The following is a 22,169-nucleotide window of genomic DNA, read 5'->3' on the forward strand; positions in this document are numbered from 1 at the left end:
CATTTTTTAGACTGTAGTTATGGCTCTGAATTTAACTGCTTGCTGGATCTGTCATCCTTTACTTGACCCTGCTGACAAGAAGGTAGATTCTGTCCTATATGTTTCTTCTGGTACTTGAGGTCTCTTTGCATCATTAATCTTAACCTCCAGTTTTATAGAATCTGAATCTTAACCCCATGGCAACAAAATGCCTCTGTTGTAGTTCTTGGAATCCTGTCAACAACCTGGGACTACCAGAGCAAACACTATAATGCGCCTATTATGACAGTGGTAACTAACAGGGAGGAAAAGATTTTTATCAGATTTCTCTTCAGAGGCATTTCAGCATACTTTATGGGAACTGTTCACTTCTACTCAGGGAGTTTGTCTACCTCAAGAGGCACAGAATTGCCTCATTCCTATTGTAATAAGTGATGCCTTTTTCCTAATGCAGTTTGTACCCCAATAGAATATTGTTAAGTGGCTTATACTTGCCTACCAAATATTAATCATCTATACTTGAGGCAGTTGTCAGGGATTTCCAGATACTTGAGACCACTACCCCTCTAATGGGTCGTGTTTCCTTGAGGTGGGAACCTAGAGGGTCCAAATGAGTTGCTTGGCAGAACTCCAAGGAAGGATAACTGACTTCTTCCTGTGTGTGCTCTGTGATCTTTAGTTCCCACTTTAGGGAATAATACGCCTAGAAAAGGTGGTCTGCAATTTGTCTGACCTCTACTATATAAGACACAACAAGCTAGTGTAAACTTTCTAGCCCCAGTGATCATCGCATTGCTCTGAATTGCCTGCTGCCCATCATGATGAGTGCCAACACCTCATGCTGTACTGAGATTAATCAATCAGGGAAAGGAGAGCGATTTATTCCCGCTTCTCCCTTCTCCCAGGAGAAAGCCATGTTGCTCTGACTGGTGAACCTTGATGGCATCTGGGACATATGGGGAACCTGGCTGTGGCCTGGTCATCCTGCTGAGAGTCACTGTCTAGTCACTCTTACCCAGTGTTACCTAAGAGGAAGTATAGTTAAGTAGGGTATCTGATTGTGTTGGCCTGTGCTTCTGTATCGAATTTGGAGCTAGGTACCTGAAAGATTGGAGAGTAGACATGTAGGTGAACAACTTCACCATGGGGCTCTGATGACCTTTCTTTTCCTTTAAAAGTCTCACAGGCAAAGCTTAGCTTAATCTCAGTCTGACCCACACCTTGGCAGGACACCCCACAGGTCCTCCTGGCAGCCTCCTGAGAAATGCCACAGTGTGGTTTCTCTTTCTCCCTAGTTCCACTTGCACTCAAGACTTGACAGCCTCCCTTCCCTTGGGGTATAAGTGCAGGCTATGAAATGACTGCAGTTACAGTTCTCATCCGCCTTGGTATTACTTTGTGGGACTAGGGACACTGAAGTTGGTTTTGCTGTTTGAGTGGGTAAAAAACTACATAGGAATCCATTCAGTCTTGTCTCCTTTCTATCTGCAGCAGTGTAGAGAGCCGACCTAACAGCTGGGATAGTGGCCTTGCCAGCCGCGGCGCTCCTGCTTAGGACTGCTTGGCTTCGTGCATTTGTTGTGACCATTAAATGTATTTATTCAATACAGTTCTTGACATAAATTTTCAAGTATTAGCTGTTACTATTTATAAGTTGTGTTATAAAGGTAAAATTTAGGGTAGTCTATTCTTGAAAGCCTAATTCAAGGACTGATAAAAGCCTTATTTCTCTTAGGACTAAGGACACAAAAAGTCAGAGCTGGAATAGGTTGAGTAAATCTTGATACTTTAGGAATTCCTCAGAAGTGGGTTTTACCACTTACGTGTTGGTATTTGTGGTTTTGTTGATTTTAAAGAAGAATCTATAGCTTTTTTCCATTGGAGATGAGTTTTGCAATGAAAAATACTGGGTTTTCCTCAATTTATTCACATCAGTGGACTCTCCAAATAAACACATTAGAAGTGGAACTAAAGACATAAGGGAAGGTTCCAATTTAAAATACCAGAAGAGATATATGCTTTTTTCAGGTATGAGAAGAGTACTATGCTTTTTAAGAAATCTTGTATTTTTGAGGTACTGAAATGCTTACAGATGAAATCATGTAATGTTTATGGTTGACACAGATGTGAAGGGAGGGGTGGAGACTTTTTCCCATTTGCAGGTTTAAATAGGGACTTCTTGAACTTGGTGTTCACCAGTTATAGATAACGTTTATTCATTTGACAAACATTTATTGAAGCCTGCTAGACAACTGTCTAGATATGCATCTTTTTTTTTTTTTTTTTTTTTTTTTAATTTCCGGGCCATGCCACGCTGCATACTAGTTCCCTGACCAGGGATGGAACCCGTGGCCCCTGCAGTGGACACCCAGAGTCTTAACCACTGTTCTGCCAGGGAAATCCCTAGATATGCATCTTTTGCTTTGCCCTGAGACAGTCTTTTTTTTTTGTAGTACGCAGGCCTCTCACTGTTGCGGCCTCTCCTGTTGTGGAGCACAGGCTCAGCGGCCATGGCCATGGCTCACGGGCCCAGCCGCTCCGCAGCATGTGGGATCTTCCCAGACCGGGGCCCGAACCCGTGTCCCCTGCATCAGCAGGCGGACTCTCAACCACTGCGCCACCAGGGAAGCCCCCAAGACAGTCTTTTTAAAAGCCTATCACTTTTGGCTTTTAATAGCATTGTCTTTCACTATAATAATGTTCCAGTTTCTTTGATAAATGAATGGTTACCCTTGCATATAAAAATATTCTTGATGTGGCTTAATTTGCCCTTTCATGTTCTGTTTCTTACTACTTTGTCTGGCCTAAAGTAAGCCTGGCCATGGCAAACCATAATATAATAGGTCCATTTCAGTAGAGTTTTTTTTCTGTTGGTGGTTGTAAGTGCTTGTGCATTTGTGTTGAAGATAGATATTAATATGATTATTCTTCAAAGGTATGATTTTTAGGTTATTTTTTGGTTTGTAATTTTCTGTAATAAGGCTGACATCAAATAAAGGAGGCTTTCCAGTTAAACCATATTTGCATTGTATGGATATAGAATATTTTAAAATAAAAAAATCACAAGCCTTTTCTTAACGTTAGTAAGGTCTTTATGAAGATTTTATGTGAAAATCCACATGCATTGTTACATTTATAGTCTACTGCAGCCATTCACTTCCCTTTTTTTCCAGCTTCACTAATTCATCTTAATTTCGCAGTTTACAACTTGCTATTTACAACTTCCTATGCCATGGATTTTAGTGACTTGTTTCTTCCCACTTTTCTCATAGGAAGTAATAGTAATAATATATATAAGATTTCAATCCAGAGACTGTCAGACCTAAAGATAGACTTTAGGGTGTTTTTTTTTAATTAAAAATTTTAAAAGACTGTTTTTGTGATGACACACAGGAAGCCTCTATGGATTCTTTCTTTGGAATAGGAGTATATTAATTATGACTCTAAATCCCCCCAGTGTAGACCATAGCACTTTATCAATGTCAACACACCCGGGCTGCTTGCCTCCCTTCCCAGTGAGGGCCACCACAGTTTATCAGCATCAACATATTAGTATTGCTTGTTCTCCAAACCATAAAGCCTACAGCCAGATGGGTGGGTTAGTAGAGCCAAATTTTGTGTGGCTATATCAAGGATCATTATTTATAGTTTGCTAATTTGCCTATACCTATTCATAGTTAGGAAGATTCCCCACAACAGAATATAAGAGTCCAGTGCTTTCATAGCTTGCTGGCACATACACCTGTCACTGGGCTGCTTGCTGACCCTTTTACCACTTGACAAGAGTACATGAACTATTGGGTCCAAACCATAGTAAATGCCAGAGAGGAGAGAACCTTAAAACTACAAAGCAGCCAATGGACAATTGTGCACTAACCTGCAACCTGAAGTACTCCAGTTTTTTGATTTTTTTTTTTTTTAAATCTGCACTGGAAACTAGAAATGTGGGTGTATATAATATGTTGAAAACTCCTATTTCCTTGTAGATTTTTTTTACCGCCCCCCCCCCCCCCGCCAATTCTGTTCACTATTGAAAGTGGGGAATTGAAGTCTTTGACTCTTGGTGAATTGCCTATTTTTCACTTTGTGTTTTGCTTCTTGTATTTTTTTTATATAAATTTATTCGTTTTTAAAATATTTATTTTTGGCTGCATTGGGTCTTCGTTGCTGCATGGGCTTTCTCTAGTTGCAGAGAGCAGGGGCTGCTCTTTGTTATGGTGAGCGGCCTTCTCATTGTGGTGGCTTCTCTTGTTGCAGAGCATGGATTCTAGGTGTGTGGGCTTCAGTAGTTGTGGCTTGAGAGCTCTGGAGCGCAGGCTTAGTAGTTGTGGCACATGGGCTTAGTTGCTCTGCAGCATTTGGGATCTTCCCAGATCAGGGCTCGAACCCGTGTTCCCTGCATTGGCAGGTGGATTCTTAACTACTGCACCACCAGGGAAGGTCCCTACTTCTTGTATTTTAATGCTCTCTCTCTGTTTTTAAATTTAATTTTATTTATTTATTTTACTTTTGGCTGCGTTGGGTCTTCGCGGCTGCACGCGGGCTTCTCATTGTGGTGGCCTCTCCTGTTGTGGAGCACCAGCTCTAGGTGTGTGGGCTTCAGTAGTTGTAGCACACGGGCTCAGTAGTTGTGGGTCACAGGCTCAGTTGTTGTGGTGCATGGGCCCAGTCGCTCCGAGGCATGTGGGATCTTCCCGGCCCAGGGCTTGAACCCGTGTCCCTTGCATTGGCAGGCATATTCTTAACCACTGCACCACCAAGGAAGCCCTTAATGCTCTCTTAAGTGCATATATATTTATAGTTGTTATATCTTGCTTGGTGGACTGACCCTTTTATGGTTATTAAAAAGTCCCTCTTTAGTAACATTTTTTGTTCTAGTGTATTTTTTCTGAAAATTAGTATAGTCATTCTCCCTTTATTGTGACTATTGTATGCCTAATATCTTTTTTTTAATCCTTTTTTAAAAATTATTTATTTATTTATTTGGCTGTGCCGGGTGCTAGTTGCAGCTCAAGGGATCTTTGTTGTGGCATGTGGGATCTTTAGTTGCAACATGCAGGATCTTTTAGTTGTGGCATGTGAGATCTAGTTCTCTGACCAGACCTGAGTCCCCTGCATTAGGAGTGCAGAGTCTTAACTGCTGGACCACCAGGGAAGTCCCTCTTTTTTTATCCTTTTATTTCCAACCTGTTTTTATCTTTGACTCAAAGGTATGCCTATTGGAGACAGCATATAGTTAGCTAGCCATTTTTTAAAAATATAATCTGACATTGTCATTTGGATTGTTTAATCCACTCACTTTTTTTTTTTTTTTTTTTTTGCGGTACGCGGGCCTCTCACTGTTGCGGTCTCTCCCGTTGCGGGGCACAGGTTCCGGACACGCAGGCTCAGCAGCCATGGCTCACGGGCCCAGCCGCTCTGTGGCATGTGGGATCTTCCCGGACCGGGGCACGAACCCGCGTCCCCTGCATCGGCAGGCGGACTCTCAACCACTGCACCACCAGGGAAGCCTAATCCACTCACTTTTAATGTTATTATGATATAGTTGGATTTACATCTCCTGTTTGTACTTTTTATTTTCTGTCTCATATCATTTTGTCCCTCACTGTTTTCTTTTGCATTAAGTGAATATTTTGTAATGTAGCATTTTAGCTTCTTTAATAATTTTTTCAGTATATTTTTTTATTTTATGGAATCACAAATTACTTTTATTTATTTTATTTTATTTATTTTTGGCTGCATTGGGTCTTTGTTGCTGCGTGTGGGCTTTCTCTAGTTGTGGCGAGTGGGGCCTACTCTTTGTTGCGGTGCACGGGCTTCTCATTGCAGTGGCTTCTTTTGTTGTGGAGCACGGCTCTAGGCACGCGGGCTTCAGTAGTGTTGGCTCATGGGCTCTAGAGCACAGGCTCAGTAGTTGTGGCACGTGGGCTTAGTTGCTCCGTGGCATGTGGGATGTTCCCAGACCAGGGATTGAACCTTTGTCCCCTGCATTGGCAGGCGGATTCTTAACTACTGTGCCACCAGGGAAGCCCACCTTTATTTTTCTTTAATATGTATTTAATTTTGGCTGTGCCAGGCCTTAGTTGTGGCATGTAGACATCTTAGCTGTGCCATGCATGTGGGATCTAGTTCCCCAATCAGGGATTGAACCCCCGCCCCCTGCATTGGGAGCGTGTTGGAGTCTTACCCACTGGACCACCAGGGAAGTCCCACAAAATTACTTTAAAAAAAATCATATTTGTTTCTACCTTTAAAGGTTTTAAGCATTTAAAATCTGATTTGTTATATTTGTGATTTTTAACCAAGTTAAAAGACTGTCACTGGTGTGTGTGGGGGGAGTAGAGAGCTGAATAATGTAGGGCCCAGTGAGGTTATTTGTTGTGTTTTTTGAGTACCAGTAATACTGGCGTATGTGCATGTGTGTGTGCGCCTGTGTATGTGTACCTGACTTAATCCAGTTAGAGACAGGTTGATACTGGGAATACAGGGAAAGGGAGTAGGATTTTATCTCTTTCTATCTCTCTTTTTTTTGTTTTTTGGCGTGCTGCGCGGCTTGCAGAATCTTAGTTCCCTGACCAGGCATCGAACCCGGGCCCATAGCAGTCAAAGCACTTAGTCCTAACCACTGGACCACCAGGGAATTCCTGGGAGCAGGATTTTAAATGTAGCGATTTGATACTATAAGTACAGACTGCATTTACAAGGCTCTGTCTTATAGATTTGGTGATGGGAGGATGATAGGTAGTGCAATTTTTTTCCCTCTGAAATATAAGCAGCTGAGTAGGGGGAGCATGTGTATGGGTTGGGGTGGTGGGAGGTGAGAAGAATGGAAAAATTAAATTACTTTAATATAAATAAAATTTCAACAAAATGAAGTAGAATTGTCATGCACTGTGGATATGTGCAATGTGTAAACTCATTTTGTTGGCTTGTGTGTTTTTCCCCCAGAAAACTTTGGCCACTCCTGTGCAGAGAGGTTCTTAAGTTCAGCCGTAGCTGGAATTTGTTAGGTAAATGCCATGGCTGTCACAGGTGAGGGGAGATAAGAGGGCAGGGTGCAAATTTGGGGGCAAAAGAGTTAATTTTTCCAAGAAAAATTTAAATGATAGACCATGGAAATCCTGTCTCTGGTTATCTCCATTAAAATATATCTTCAAAAGGTCTAAGAATACATTGTATCTAAAAGTAGAGGCTGCAGTCAGGAAAAAGGTCTTCTTTGTTTTGTTCTGTTTTTGTTTTTGGCTGCAGCAAGTGGCATGTGGGATCTTAGTTCCCCGACCAGGGATGAAACCAGCGCCCCCTGCAGTGGAAGTGTGGGGTCTTAACCACTGGACTGCCACGGAGATCCCTTAATTCTCTCCTTTTAATTTAGTAGTTCAAGGTTGGTTTTCCAGGCTTCAGTTTTTTTCTGTGCCAGCAAAGGAGAGAGAGGGGGTAAAAACCCAACAACCCCAAATTATTTATAAGGAGCATTTCTCTTCCTACCCATAATCTCTGTGTTAGTCTGTAGGGCTGCCCTAACAAAATAACCACAGCTTGGGTGGCTTAAACAATAAATTTCTGCAGGCCTAGAGTCTGGAAGTTTGAGATCAATGTGTTTGGTTTCTCCTGAGGTCTCTCTTATTGGCTTGCACACAGCTACCTTCTCTGTGTCTCCTCAGATGGTCTTTCCTGTGTGTGTATACACCTGGTTGTCTCTCTTATAAGGACACTAATCCTGTTGGATTAAGGCCCCACCCTTATGACCTCATTTAACCTTAATTGCCTCACTCAAGGTCCTATCTCCAAATATAGTGAACTGGACTTAAGCATATAAATTTTGAGGGAACAGAATTCAGTCTGTAGCAGCCTCCCACCCCCAAGCTCACATAAGAAATAGGGCAAATTATTGGGAATTTATCATTAACTCTTTTGTAATACTGCTACTTGGTAGTACTGCTTTTTACTTTGTATTATACTTCACCCTGATCAGTTGTCTTATTAAGGAGCTTTCCTGGGAGAAAGCATGTGAGGAATATACAGATCTTTCTCCTTGGGACCTGTTTTTAAACCAAAATGTGCATGCTGTCATACTGGACAAGGGTGATCTGGCTCCCCGACAAATTAAACTCTCAAAGAGAGGGAGTTTTCTTTACTACCTTAATCAAATGACAGGTCAGGACAAACATAGAGTTCACCAATGACTTTGACTTTCACATAAGTGAGAAGAAGCAAGCAGAGAAATAGAAAGCAAAAACGTATCTAAAAATTCAGAATGAATGTTAAAACCACTTTGAGCACGAAGTGCGTGTAACGAACCAAGTCCATGCATGCATCCATAATAGAAAAGTCCAGTTGGTCCAAGACACTAGTCTCCTCAGCAAGGCACTCAAGCAGGTCTGGGTTACTGCTGGGTCACAAGTGATGAGGTGAAGACTGTCCATTCAGGCAAAGCCTCTGGTGGCCAATGCCTTGGTGAATGGATCCTCGACAAGAGATGAGGTTACAGCAACACTTGTCTCAAATGCAAACAGTCCCAGCTCACCTAATTTTATAGTCCCAGGAGCACAGTATCTCCAAGATCAGATGTTCAGTTTGGGAGGGGGAGAGTTTCTAATGCCACCTGTGTCACCTTAGGTCACCTTGGCAGGAGATCCCCAAAATTTCTGCCTCTTCCTACCAGCATGCACAGATCAATCTTGGCTCAGGCACAGCAATGACAAAAAATGAAACCTCTGAAGTCATGGAGTCAGTTTCTAGTCACGGCTTTATTTCATGCTTGACACCAGGCCTCAAAAGGCTCGCTTCTACTGTATTTATGAGCAAATACATAAATAAACATATATATATAATTCCCAGGAATCACATCAACAAATCAAACACATGGTAACATGTGCCTTCTTCAATCTAGTTTGAGTACACTATGATCCATCATGTAATAGATCTAAAAGATCTACAGATTGTTTTGGATTTTCTACATAACGTCTCTTAATAGACAGCTTTATATTTTCCTTCACAATTCTTATACTTTCTAGGATCTCCTAGATCCTAACAATGAATAGAAGTGGGTGATAGTGGGATCTTTATTTAAGTTATCTATTATTATTAATAATATTACTGTTGTTGGTCTGAATTTTTGAAATTACCATTTATCAAAATTAAGGAAACTTCTTTCTATTCTTGGTTTTATACAATTGTTCTTTTAATGAATTTTAATTGAATTTTATCAAAAGTTCTTGCATCTGTTGAAATGATCATGATTTTTAAAATAATTTTAATGTGATTACTTTGATTAATTTTCAATGACAAACTTTGTATTCCTGAAATAAACTCAGTTTGATCATGATGTTATCCTTTTCATGTATCACCCCATTTGGTTTGCTAACATTTTGTTCAGGACTTTTGTGTTTGTTTCTGTGAGATTGGCTTCTTAATTGCCTTTCTTTTCAGCTTTGGTATGATAGGCTCAGTAAATAAGCTATGAAGTGTTCCCTCTTTTATCCTTTTAAAGAGGTTATATTAGATTATCTCTTCCATAAATGGTAGAACACTCCAGTACAGCCACACGGCCCTGCTGTTTTCTTTGTGAAGATATTTAATTATAGATGTTAAGGTATGTTTTTTCAAGGAATTTCTCCATTCCACCTAAATTTTAAATGTTTGGAAATACTCAAGATATATACATTGCCATTTTAATGTCTGTAAGATCTAGTGATAGCCTCTTTTCCCAATACAGTGTTGTTGTTTTTTTTATGATGATCAGTGTTGTCAGAGGCTTATTGATTTTTATTTGTTACCAACTTGTGACTTATTGAATCTCTGTTCTCATTTTATTTCACTCTGTCTTTTCCTTGGATTAACTTATTTTTAACTTTGTATGATAAATACAGAGATTGTTTCCCAGTCTTCTTTTAAATAAGTCTATTTAATGTTATAAATTATCCTCAAGTCATATGTCAACATGGGGTTGGGAGCCCATTATGGACTGAATGAACTGTGTGTCTTGTCCCCCCCCCCACCACCACCACCAAATGCATATGTTGAAGCTCTGACCTCCAGTGTGACTATTTTTAGAGATGGGGCCTTTAGGGAGATAATTAAGGTAAATGAGGTCATAAGGGTGGGGTCTGATTCAATAGGTCTGGTATCCTATTGGATAATTAGAGGAAAAGACACCAGAGCTCACTGCATTCTTTATTTCTTAATTATTTGGCAGTTTCCTAGGTCCTTTTTCTACAATTTCTAGATTAATTCCACTGTGAATTAATCTGAATTATTGTAATCCTTCAAAAATGAGATTTGCTTATGGCCTAGCCATATGGTCAGTACCGGTAAAAATTCCATGTGCATTGGAAAGAATGTGTATTCTGCAGTTGTTTGGTATACTATTAATACGTTTAAGTCAAGTTTGTTTGCCCTATCATTTATTGTTACAGATTTGTCCGTTTTTAGATATGTCCCTGTACTGTTGGTGAGAGTATAAATTATTTCAGTCTTTTTGGAAGGCAGTTTGTCACTACTTATGAAAATAATTTTAGTGTCTTTTGACACATTGATTTCACTTGTAGGAATTTCCAGAAACAGCACAAATATAAAAGCATAAATACAAGAATTCTTAGTATAGGATAGTTTATAAGTGCAAAAACTTAAGAAAACCAAATGTCCATCAGTAGAGAAATGGTTAAATGTTGATATACACAGAAAGTGGAATGTTATGCAGACAGTGAGATAGATATATATGTAGCTGAAATGATAAGATATCCTAGGCATAGTAATGAAAATGAGGCTAACTGTGTAGACAGCATGTTTGGTAGGACTCCATTTGTCTTAAAAGATGAGGTTTTATCTATGTATTGGTGTTTTTTTATATATAGAAATTTTCTGAAAGAAAGGTAACAGTAGGTACCCCTAGGGAGTTAGTTAGATATTGGAGATGGACAGTAGTAAGGGCTTCTTAGTATATGCTTGATTTTTTAAAAATTTTATTTTTTACAGTGATCATGGGTTACTTGGAATAAAGAGCTAGTTAAAATAAGTAAATGCAGAAAGTAATTGTCTCTTAAGTGTAACAAACAAAATACTAACTATATTGGGTGGAATGAATTTCTGTTGAACACACCAGAAAATTTTATTGACATTTGCCATATTTATTATTACATCTTCCTTTGCTGTTCCTCTTATCCAAATCAAAGATGAAGCTTTCTCTAGTCTGAGGTTTCAGGAATTTTGCTAGACATAGTCAGCATTGGTGATAAGGCAAACTAAGAAAATTATCTTAGAAATTCTGACCTGGCAAAACAGATTTTTAATAAAAGATCTTTATTTCCTACAGATTCCTGACATTCAAAACAGCTGGCTTTTAATACACTGCTACTGCATCAAATCAACAATGAACTGGAATGCAAAATCAGAGAGTGTCACCTTACCACCACAGTATCCTAAAAAACAGGCATCTTTTTTGGAGCAAGCTTTAGTAAACACACTTACCACAGCATCTCAAAGTTCTTTAAACCATCATGGAAGTAACCAAGAACCGTGCCTATTTCTCAGTAATTTAAATCCAGTTTCACAGCCGCTGCTCAACATCAGAAATTATAAAACTCCTCAACAAATCCCTATTTCTGATATGCATAGTGGGACCATTGTGACCTCACAAACTTCAGTAGAAAGAATAACATATGCAAATGTTAAAGGACCCAAACAACCAAATCACGATTTGCAAATGTCTTCAGGAGTTACACAGGATGTATGGTTGAACTCACCAGTGAGGAATTCTATGCTTTCTCAAACAGGGGCAACTATATCTCATCAGACTGGTTTAGGAACGAATACGCCCAGTGTACGTGCACTACAGAATCAATTTCTAACATCAGATACCTATTCCATGCAACTACAAATGATCCCTTCTAATTCCGGAAGAGTTCCTATAACTTATCAAGGAAACCCGAGACTTAACCTACCTTTATCAGAGCAACAGGTTGATTGGGCACAGCAGTGTGCATCCAGTGGATTGACTTACCCAGATTACAGGCCACTTCCAAAGCAATATAGTTATTCATCACGAAGCTTTTTGCAGGAGCCTACTCTTCAGAAACAAACCCCTATGTCATCTGTATCATTACAAGTTAAAAATAGTCAATCTCCAAATCCTGCCCTGACTTTACAGTCAAAGCAGATTGCAACTGTACCGTCATATCAATATGCGGTTACTCAAACTGACAGAAGACCTCCTCCTCCTTATGACTGTAGGTATGCAAGCCAGCCTCTGCAAAGTACTCAGCATGTTGTTAAACACACTTCTATGGAAGTTCCTCAGAGTCAAGAAATGCACTTACCTGAAATGAGGAAAGACTTTTGTAGAGGCTTTCAGCAGCAGTGGCAAAACCTTAATGAAAATTTCAGCACAATGGGAAATTCCTGTAACTTGAGAGTAAATACCAATGTCAATCAGCCTTTTAATGAACCTGTTAGATCTTATGTGGATGGTGTTCAGGCTCTTACTCAAAATAATCAAGAGAAAAGAGTGGATTCTCGAAATCTAACTTCAAATCAAGTATTGGACACAAGTGCCACAAAAGAAAAGTTAGTGAGGGATATTAAAACATTAGTAGAAATAAAAAAGAAGTTTTCGGACCTTGCAAGGAAAATTAAAATTAATAAAAATCTTTTGATGGCAGCAGGTTGTATTAAAACAGCTAATACCTCTTACAGTGAATCAGCTCAAAATTGTGGGTTGTCTCTGAAACAAACTGCCAAAATCCAGTCTGGACCACAGGTAACCCTAGGCCCTCCAGATACTGTGGAGGATAAACCACCAACAGTAATGGAATCTGCAGAAGAAACAAATAGAACACACAATACATTGAATTCCAACCTTCAGGACAGAAATTTTAACCAAGTCAGTTCTGTTTTACTAAATTCTGGCTGTTCGCAAGTTGTGAGTTCTTTAAAGACGTCAACTGTTGAGATTACCCAGGCAATATTAAATAACACCCAGTTTTCATCAGGAAATTTAGTCAATGTTGCACAAAATGTGCCAACAAATTCTGAAGCAACTTCTCTTCCTCAGTCTACATCCTTTGAGGAATATGTTTCAAAGTATCCAAATAAAAATAGGCTAATTCTCAGTTTACTTGCATCTGGAAATAAAACTCAGAAGAAATTATTAAAAGATACTAATGAACGTGTTCATGATTCTAAACTGCATAGTTTTGAAATGAATCCAAATATCCAGAACACTGGTAACCAAGTGAATTTGAAAACCATGGAAACTCCAGGTACTCCAGCTACTTGTAATATAAATGCCAAGATATCAAACAACTCTTCTTGCTTTGAGCATAAATCCTTCAATGGAATGTCTTCTAAAAGTGACTCTCACTTTTCCATGGAATTGCTAGCAACATGTCTGTCTTTGTGGAAAAAGCAACCTTCAGAGCCTACAGAAGAAAAACAGTGTAATGAGTCAAAAAAACCCACAGCAGCAGTTGGAATTTCAAAGCCTGCAGACATCTGTGAGAAGAGTCCATTTTCAGCTGTGGTAAATTCTCAGAATAAAATTGTAAACAGCTCACACGACACAGTTTTATCAACGGTAGCACAGAATTATGAGTCTTCAGGAGCAACTACTACAAAGGGGATTGCTGTAGTATCACCCTTAATTCTTTCGGATGTCAAAACATTGTCTGTCAAAGGTATAACACCTGAAGCTTTACCTGAAACAATGTATCCAGTTATTAAAGAAGGCAGTGTTTGTAGCTTACAAAACAAATCCTCGGAAAATACTGCTGCTTTGAATGTTAATGAACCAGTGACAAGTACCACAAGCACCAAGATTTTCCCACTAATTCAGAAGGATAAGCAAAGTGAGTCAACTAATACTAATTCAGAAGTCACACCTAATACCAATCAAGGAAAGCATAACAAATTAGAACCAGATATCCAGTATCCTGTGAGTGATCAGCAGACCTCATATATATCAAAGGACAGTGATATTGTGGGCAGAGATGTATTACAGATTGGCAGTATTTGTTCTCTTGTTGAAGGTGATACCTCTTATAATTCCCAAATAGCAAAGATATTCAGCTTGCCCTCTTTGCAAAAGGTTGAGCCACAGAAACCTCTACCCAATCACCAAGTAATGAATAGTAGACAAAATGAACAATTTGACAATATCACTGGGAATAAAGACTTTGACTTTCAAAAAGATAATTTTGTACAGTGCACAGATGTTTCACATAAAATAACTGATCAGTCAGAGTCACTGCAACCTCCAGAACCATCGACTTTGAAGTACATTGGAGCAAAGAGTGGAATTCCAGAGGAAAGCAGTTTGGAGCATATCACTAAAAATGAAAGCATGGCTAATGATATGTGTTCACCAGCTGCTATTCAGCGGGATAGTTACCCTCAGGAAGCAGCCCAGGATCCTACAACAAATGAGAATCTCGAAGATAAGACATCAATCTTATACCTACATGATCAGCTGTCAGAACTTTTAAAAGAGTTTCCCTATGGTATTGAACCTGTGAACATGCCTGAAGGTTTTGTGGTCCAACAAATGGCACACCAAATCTCAAAAGCTCAAACTTGTGATAAAACTGGTTGTGACTGCAAAGACTCAACAGACCAGATACAAATTACAATATTAAATTCAGAGCAAATGAAAGAATTATTTCCTGAACAGGACGATCAACCCAACGAGGTAGACAAACTGATAGAGCCTCAGAAAGAAAAGCCTGTCACAAAAGAAGGGAACCAGTGTGACCCACAAGCACATGCAGTTGAAGAAACCTGTGATTCTGTAATACTGGATTCAGAAAAAGATGATGTCCGTTGCTGTGCGTTGGGGTGGCTCTCTATGGTTTATGAAGGAGTACCTCAATGCCAGTGTAATTCCACTAAGAACTCAACTTCAAAGGAAGAAAAAGGGAAAGATCCACGTTCTCCTTTGGAGACTAACAGTTATAAACAAGAAGAGAGAACCTCTGACAGAGATGTTCCTATTGCATTTAACAGTCCTCCAAATAATCAGCTGAAGATTCCTCTGACTTGTCCAATTGAGAAAAAATATTTTCCTGAAACAGAGCAAGGCAGGAATGTAAAAGATAAACCCAAATCAGAGCATAACAGCTCATTAAGGACAGAACAAGAATTATCTGGTCACTTTTTATCTAAAGGTGATAAAAAACCAGATTCTTTGCAGAGTCACAAAAGAAAAAGAAAACTGCAATTTCATGAGGTAACTTTTCACTCCACTAACAAAACTGCAAAATTTTCTCAAGAGAGCCTGCAGAGGAAGCTCATGGCGCAAAACTTACGACCACTAAAACCAAAGATGGGTTTTTTGACAAGTAAAAATAAAGATTTGCATGTGAAGAATGGTTCTTTGGTACAGTCAGTATCACCGGAAAAGAGAAAATTGAAAGCAGGTGGCTCTAAACAAAAAGTTTTGGAAAAGAAGTTAGATGAAGGGAGCATACTTGATTCAGAGATAAAGAAGAAGAAATATGATAAACAAGAGCAGAATAAGAATGTGGGAGGTGGTGCATTTAAATTCTGTAACCTTTTCTCAACCACAGGTGAAAGAGCCAGGATTAAAGAAAAGACAGTGTCAAATGTTAAGTCCTCAGGCTCTATGGATAGCTCATCTAAAATTAATAGAGTTCTATCACCAAAGGAGTATTTATCAAGGCAGAAGCATAAAGAAGCATTAAAGAAAAACTACCTGAAAAATGTACCATGTGATTCTCAGTATATGAGGTCCAATAAACTTTCTACGCGAGTGGGAAGTTGTGGGAGATCAAATGAGAGACACAATGGCAGTGTACAGATCTCTAAGGAATCATTAAATACTGGTACAAGCCATGGTAAAAACCTCAAAGCCCATCATTCCAAGGAGTCTAGAACATACATTTCAAGGAATATTAAAGGAACAGTTGGTGGAAAGCAACCTGATAAAATGTGGATTGATAAAACCAAATTAGACAAAAATTTAAGTAATGTAAATAATGACGTTGAATTCAGCCAAATGGCTTCCCAAGCAAAGGATCAAAGGAAACTGTATCTGAATAGAGTTGCATTTAAATGCACTGAACGTGAGCGCATTTGTCTCACGAAATTAGACAGTTCACCCAGGAAGCTTAATAAAGAAAAGAGACCAGAAAATAAACCTAAGACCCTTTTACCTGTGAAAGATACCACAGAGAAACTAAGCATGCTGGAGTTTAAATTATGTCCAGATGGACTATTTAAGAATACAAACCCTGTTAAAGACCAGAATGATCTGCCATCTACTCCTAGGAAGGAGCAAGCTCCTGTGCAAGGTCCAGTATGATTTTTTTTGATGGTGTCTGCAACATTGTAATACTGTAGTTCAGCAAGTGACAGAGCATCTCTCCTGACTTCCCTGTAGCTAAGAGAGACTTAAATGCATTTTGCCTTTACTTAGTATTTAGTTTTCTCAGTAAGTTGATGGTTCATTGGGCAATGTTTGTTTTAAGTTTGTGTCCCACTTATTTTAAATTATATTACATTCACATTAAAGGTAAGAGGTATATAAAATTGTAAGGTTTGCCAAATACAAAGATTTCCTTTTGTGCCAAGAAGTGACTTAGCACTCTTTGTGCTAAGTCAGAAAAGCATCAAGTGTACATTATTTCAGGTCTTGCCTTTGTTCATTCTCTTTTGGGACTTGCAGTTTCAAAGCCCTGTGAATTTGAATTTTTGGTCTAAATGTTAGGAGATATGTAATGTTAATGAAATCTTTTTGTACATACGGAAGTGGTTTGCCTTATAGTCATCTTTGAAGCAGTTGGTGATTGTGTTATCACTAAAGTGGTACCTCCTAGTCTACTCATGAAGTATGCAATGGGAGGATCTTGGAAGCAGTGTTGTCCATTGTTGAGTTACCAAACCCGAATGGAAATCATGACTGTTGGTTAGCCGAAGGCTAGAATTCTCAATGTAGTGCAAGATGGAAGGAGAAAATAGAGGACTCATTATTTGTGGTAGAAGGAAACATTTATGGGTTGTGGATAGTATATGTAAAACATTGTGTTGAGAAACCCAGATTGGAAAACTAAAGGATTTGAATGGAAATTGTAGTTTCTCCTGTACTGTGTTCAGACAGTATCTGTTTGGGTGCATAAAATTACAATGTAAATAAGGTACTTTTTCTTGGAAGTTGGTAGGGATATATGAGTATATAGAGTATAAAATTCATTTTGTAAAGTACTGGTGATTACACTTGGTTCTTAAAACTAGATCCTTAGAGTCTGAGGGCCTGGTTGGAAGTGGGTGCAGCAGCAGTGTGAGGTACATTCTGTCTCATGTGCCCTTAGGTATCTTGAGATGTGTTGGTGTTCAGCCCAAGTAGGAGAAACATAATTACGTAATGAAGGTAAACTTTTAAATTGTGAGATTCAGGCACGTCATAGGGGAGAAAGCATTTTTCCATGCCCTTTTTAGTTATGTGTGAATATATCTGATGCCTTCTAAAATCTAATTTAGGCTTACATGGTTTTCCTTCATTATAGTACTAAAAGAGATGAATAGCAATATCTAGAGATCTGAAAATGAATATTTAAATAGTTTCAGGAATAAAAAGTACAAAAGAAGACTGGTTAAAATGTTTGACTGAGGAGAAAAGGATGCCGGAAGCCAACCAAGAAATAGGTAAAACTGTCTATTTAAGTTTTTATTTTACTTACCTGGCACTCTATCATATATAAGCTGGATTACAGTTATGGAAACTATCGTGAAGTTTGGTTTTTATCCATATTCTTTTAAAAGATAGTTCAGTGTCTGTATGAGTGGTAGGAAGACATTCTCCTATTTTTTCTGTCATGCTGTGGACAGAGAAGTAGTGATCTATTTCCTTTTAACAAGAGAATTCTCATCACAGTGACTTAAGACAAGGGGTTGGCATGCTTCTTCTGTGTAGATAGGTTTTGCAAATCATAATGTCTCTCCTAAATACTCTAACATTGCAGTGAGAAATGGCTGTAGAATATGAATGAGCATGGGCTATGTTCCAATTAAACTTTACCAAAACTTGCTAGAGGCTGGGCTTGGCCCACAGGCATACCCTGTTAGCCAACCCCTAGATTAGATTATTTGCAAGTTAGTTAATTAAATTCTCAAAACCAGGGAGACAAAGATGTTCCCATTTATCAATGAGAGGTTAGATCATTTGGCTAAAGTTACATAGCCAGTAACTCAATAGGGACTTGAACCACATCCCTGTCTTCAAAGTTTATTTAGTGTGGAATTTGAGTTATTTTGATGACGAAAGACTGATGCTCATAGTTTTTTGTTTCGGTTTGGTTTTGGGTTTTTTGGGGTTTTGTTTGTTTGTTTACTGGGAAGGGTTTTGGGCTGAGGGCCAACAAGAAAACCAGAGTTTTTAGTATCTGATTTTTAATTAGTGGAATGAATGTATTTTGTGTTTTAGGGTTTTGCATTGTGAACTGGAACCTAGGGTTCAGGAAATTTAGTTTGGGTTAATTAAATACAAAGAGTTCATAAGAGTCTTTTGAAAATTGGGAGAAGCAGAATTTTGCCATGAGCAGCAATAAAGAGAAGCAAGAGAAGAAGTGTGACAAAGGTTGAGAAGAGCTTATAAAGAATATATGTAAGCAGGCATGTAGAAATGGAGTCTTATACATTGAAGATACATAAAGGGAAAAAGAAACCTGAATGAAAGAATCAAAGGAAGAAGAAATGTGCACTCTTAATTAGAACAGGAAGACAACTGAAAGAGGGGAAAATGAATTAGTGAGAGAGTAGAAAACACACCCCTAAAGTTGGAACACAGGAAGTGAAATATGAGAAAGATGGAAATGGGTGTGGAGATTGCAGCAAGAAAGTTCCTTGGAAAAAGGGAGGGCCATAAGTTTTGCCTCAGAGAGAGTTGAGAGGCATAACTGGAATCTGAATCTGAAAATACTCAGAAGACAGATATATGCACAGGTTGACCAGAGGCTCAGGGAGCAGCATGAGCTAAACGACAGATGTGAAGATACCTGCGGACAGGATGAGCAATAAACACTGAAGGTGGGACATCAGTACTCAGGATCACTATGAAAATGACACAAAGCAGGGCCCAGGCGCAATGAGAGATGCAGCAGGGTGAGAGAAAAGCTAAGAAGCAAGTCCAGAGCTCTGTCAAGGGTCTTACAAGGGCTTCCCTGGTAGCGCAGAGGTTCAGAATCTGCCTGCCAACGCAGGGGACATGGGTTCATGCCCCGATCCGGGAAGACCCCATGTGCTGTGGAGCAACTAAGCCCGTGTGCCACAACTGCTGAGCCTGCACTCTAGAGCCTGTAAGCCATAACTACTGAAGCCCACGTGCCTAGAGCCTGCTCGCTGCAACTGGAGAGAGCCTGCGTGCAGCAACAAAGACCCAACGCAGCCAAAAATAAATAAAAATAAAATTATAATTAAAAAAAAAAGTCTTATATGAGACTCAGGGAAATCATGAAAGACAGAACATACCAAGAGGAAGAGGCTGAAGAACTGGAACTCCCAGAGAGCTATAAGAAGCACACTTTAGATAAGCAACACCTAAATTTGGTGGCAAAGGTTGGAGTGTAGATGGAGCAAGTCGTGAAGCTATCAGGGTGAGGTAGAAGAAGAGGAGGTGACAGAATCCAGCGGAAAGCAGCTTAGAGCTGCACCTCAGGTATCAGCATTCATAACAGAAAGCTGCTGTGCACGGAGAGGAATTTGAAACAGATAAAGAATTAAGAGTAGCCGTCCTCTGTTAGCAAAAAAAATAAATGAAGAGGACAGAGTGCTTGACCCACCCAGGCAGAAAAAGGTACAAGAAAACTTACTTAGAAAGGAGTGGCTAGAGCAGGAATGTGAAGTACGGGAATTCAGAATTGGAACAGCTTCTGAGATATAGAGGCACATCTAGAAATATACAGAAAAAGGAAAGGCTGGCTGGGCCCATCAAAAAAGGGATAGTGAGGCTAATAACAGCACTGAAATAGTCTAAAGAAACAGAAAAATACAGATATTTCTTAGAATACCTAGTGCATAACAAGGCCAGAATATGCAAGCTGTACCTTTCATTTACTCTTTGGAACTGGCTTGTATTTGTGCTTTTTGTATTGCTAGTTTAGATGGCTGTTAAGAAAGTCACGTTCATAATAGTATGCAAATAATGAGTTTTTATTGGGCAAGCGTACAGGTAGAGCAGAATAGCCCTGGGCAGTAAAGATGGGGATGACGTTAGAAAACAGCCCCCAAAGGAGAGGCAAGATGTCCTGTGTATTTACTTTATAATTCTGTAGGTAAAGAGCCATAGTTTGTCACACTTAGCTCTTTCCCTAATTTTTTATCCCAGAGAACAACGCATGTTTTCCGTCTCAATTTATATTGATTGTATACTAGTCACTAACATTAAGAGTAATAAAGTAAATACAATTTTTGTTTCCTTAGATGATAATGTTTTGGCTAATTCAAGACTCTCCAAGAGAAGTTTCAGTGCAGATGGATTTGAGACACTACAAAACCCAGTAAAAGATTCAAAAGCAATGTTTCAAACCTACAAAAAGATGTACATGGAGAAGAGAAGCAGAAGTCTTGGTAGCAGTCCTTTAGAATAATTTTCAGACTTTAATTCTTCTGATGGTTCTCTAATTGCCACAAGAAAATTTCTGTCACTTTCTGTTCAAATTACTTTTCTGGAAATACTCAGATTGCCGTGATAAAATTTCTCAGAGTTTGGTTACCATTTTAGGTTATGTATCATCGAAGTTACTTAATTAAATTGGCTTGAGAACCTTATTTGTGGGTAGCAGACATAAGAAATAGATGGTATTTGTCAGGGAAACCATAAGGTATTGAGTTCTGACATTATTGAACCAAGTTTACCATTATTTTAAAATGAATTATTACACAAATCTTGTTTTGAAATGCTAACTATCCATCCTAAGGGAGACCTGTGCATTACTTAAGGACTTATTTCCTCTGGGACTGTATTTTTGTTTCTAAAACTTATTAGCAAAATTTATTTTTCAGAAATCCTCACTGTGAATGTCAAAGTATATTCTTAAGTATTTTATACTGAATTGTAAACATTTTGTCGGAGTCTTGTTTTATACTTGTTAAACTGACATAATTTTTGGATAACATCTAAACATTACTTTTCATACTTGAAATAAACATTTATTTTTTAAAAAGTATATCCGAAACAGTTTGATTTGTGTTTGATTTCCTGCCCTCACAACAGAGCACATTTTAGAAAGGTGTTTTTAAAAGGAGAAATGTTAATTAAGCTGTCACAAGTAAACATTTTCAGGTTCATTCATTAGAAGAGCAAAAATTTACTAGGTTCAGGAAATTGCAAGGAAGGCAAAATATAACTCTTCAGATGTTTCTGGGCTTTTATGACTACTAGAAGTAGAAATGTGTTGTTTTCATAAAATCTTAATGCTACATAGTTCACACATATTAAAACTATAGTAAACTCTTATGTATATTTTATCACAAGTTTTAAAAATACATTCTGAAGACTTGAGCAGACTGGGCTTCTCAAAATATTAAATAGCATGCTTCCATAGGAAAAGCCATTGTGCTCATCCTGAGCAATGTCAGTAGAAGGATCAGTTAGAAAAGCAATGGTTGGTAGAACTGGCACCATAGCACCAGTCGAGTCAATGCAATGGTTCCAAACTATGAATATTAGTGGTCATTATATTGGCTATTGTGTTCTTTTTTTTTTTTAACTTTATTTTACATTGGAGTATAGTTGATTAGTGTTGTGATAGTTTCAGTTGTACAATGAACTGATTCAGTTATACATGTATCTATACCTCTTCAAGTTTTTTTCCCATTTAGGTTTTTAAATAATATTGAGCAGAGTTCCCTGTGCTATACAGTAGGTCCTTGGTTATCCATATTTTTATTGGGGTATAGTGGCTTTACAATGTTGTGTTTGGTTATCCATTTTAAATATAGCAGTGTGTACATGCCAATCCCAAACTCCCTAACTATCCCTTCCCCCCTGGTAACCATAAGTTCATTCCCTAAGTCTGTTAGTCTGTTTTTTAAATAAGTTCATTTGTATCAGTTCTTTTTAAATTCCACATATAAGCAGTAACGTACGATATTTCTCTTACTTCACTCGGTCTGACTTAATTTCACTCAGCATAACAATCTCTAGGTCCATCCATGTTGCTGCAAATGGCATTATTTCATTGTTT

General features: G+C 38.6%; 1 protein-coding gene across 3 annotated transcripts in view; it reads left to right on the forward strand.

Moving 5' to 3' along the window:
* Positions 1–21,329, forward strand: part of RESF1 (retroelement silencing factor 1) — a 38,712-nt gene extending 17,383 nt beyond the window's left edge. Inside the window, exons 2-4 of one of the 3 annotated variants that reach the window (XR_003791028.1) lie at positions 11,291–16,280; positions 17,493–17,631; positions 20,404–20,539. Coding sequence is in view for 2 of the 3 variants with exons in the window: in XM_029204554.1 (XP_029060387.1) it covers positions 11,348–16,280; positions 17,548–17,631; positions 20,404–20,570 (5,184 nt within the window). In the remaining variant the exon portion in view is untranslated. Of the gene's footprint in view, positions 1–11,290; positions 16,281–17,492; positions 17,632–20,403 lie in introns of all 3 variants that reach the window. The other 2 variants (XM_029204554.1, XM_029204555.1) reach the window with 2 other exon arrangements.
* Positions 21,330–22,169: the final 840 nt, after the last annotated feature.

This window comes from Monodon monoceros, unplaced genomic scaffold, assembly GCF_005190385.1.
Source record: "Monodon monoceros isolate NGI ecotype Baffin Bay Population unplaced genomic scaffold, NGI_Narwhal_1 Super_Scaffold_6, whole genome shotgun sequence".
In the NCBI taxonomy this organism is placed as follows: Eukaryota; Metazoa; Chordata; class Mammalia; order Artiodactyla; family Monodontidae; genus Monodon; species Monodon monoceros.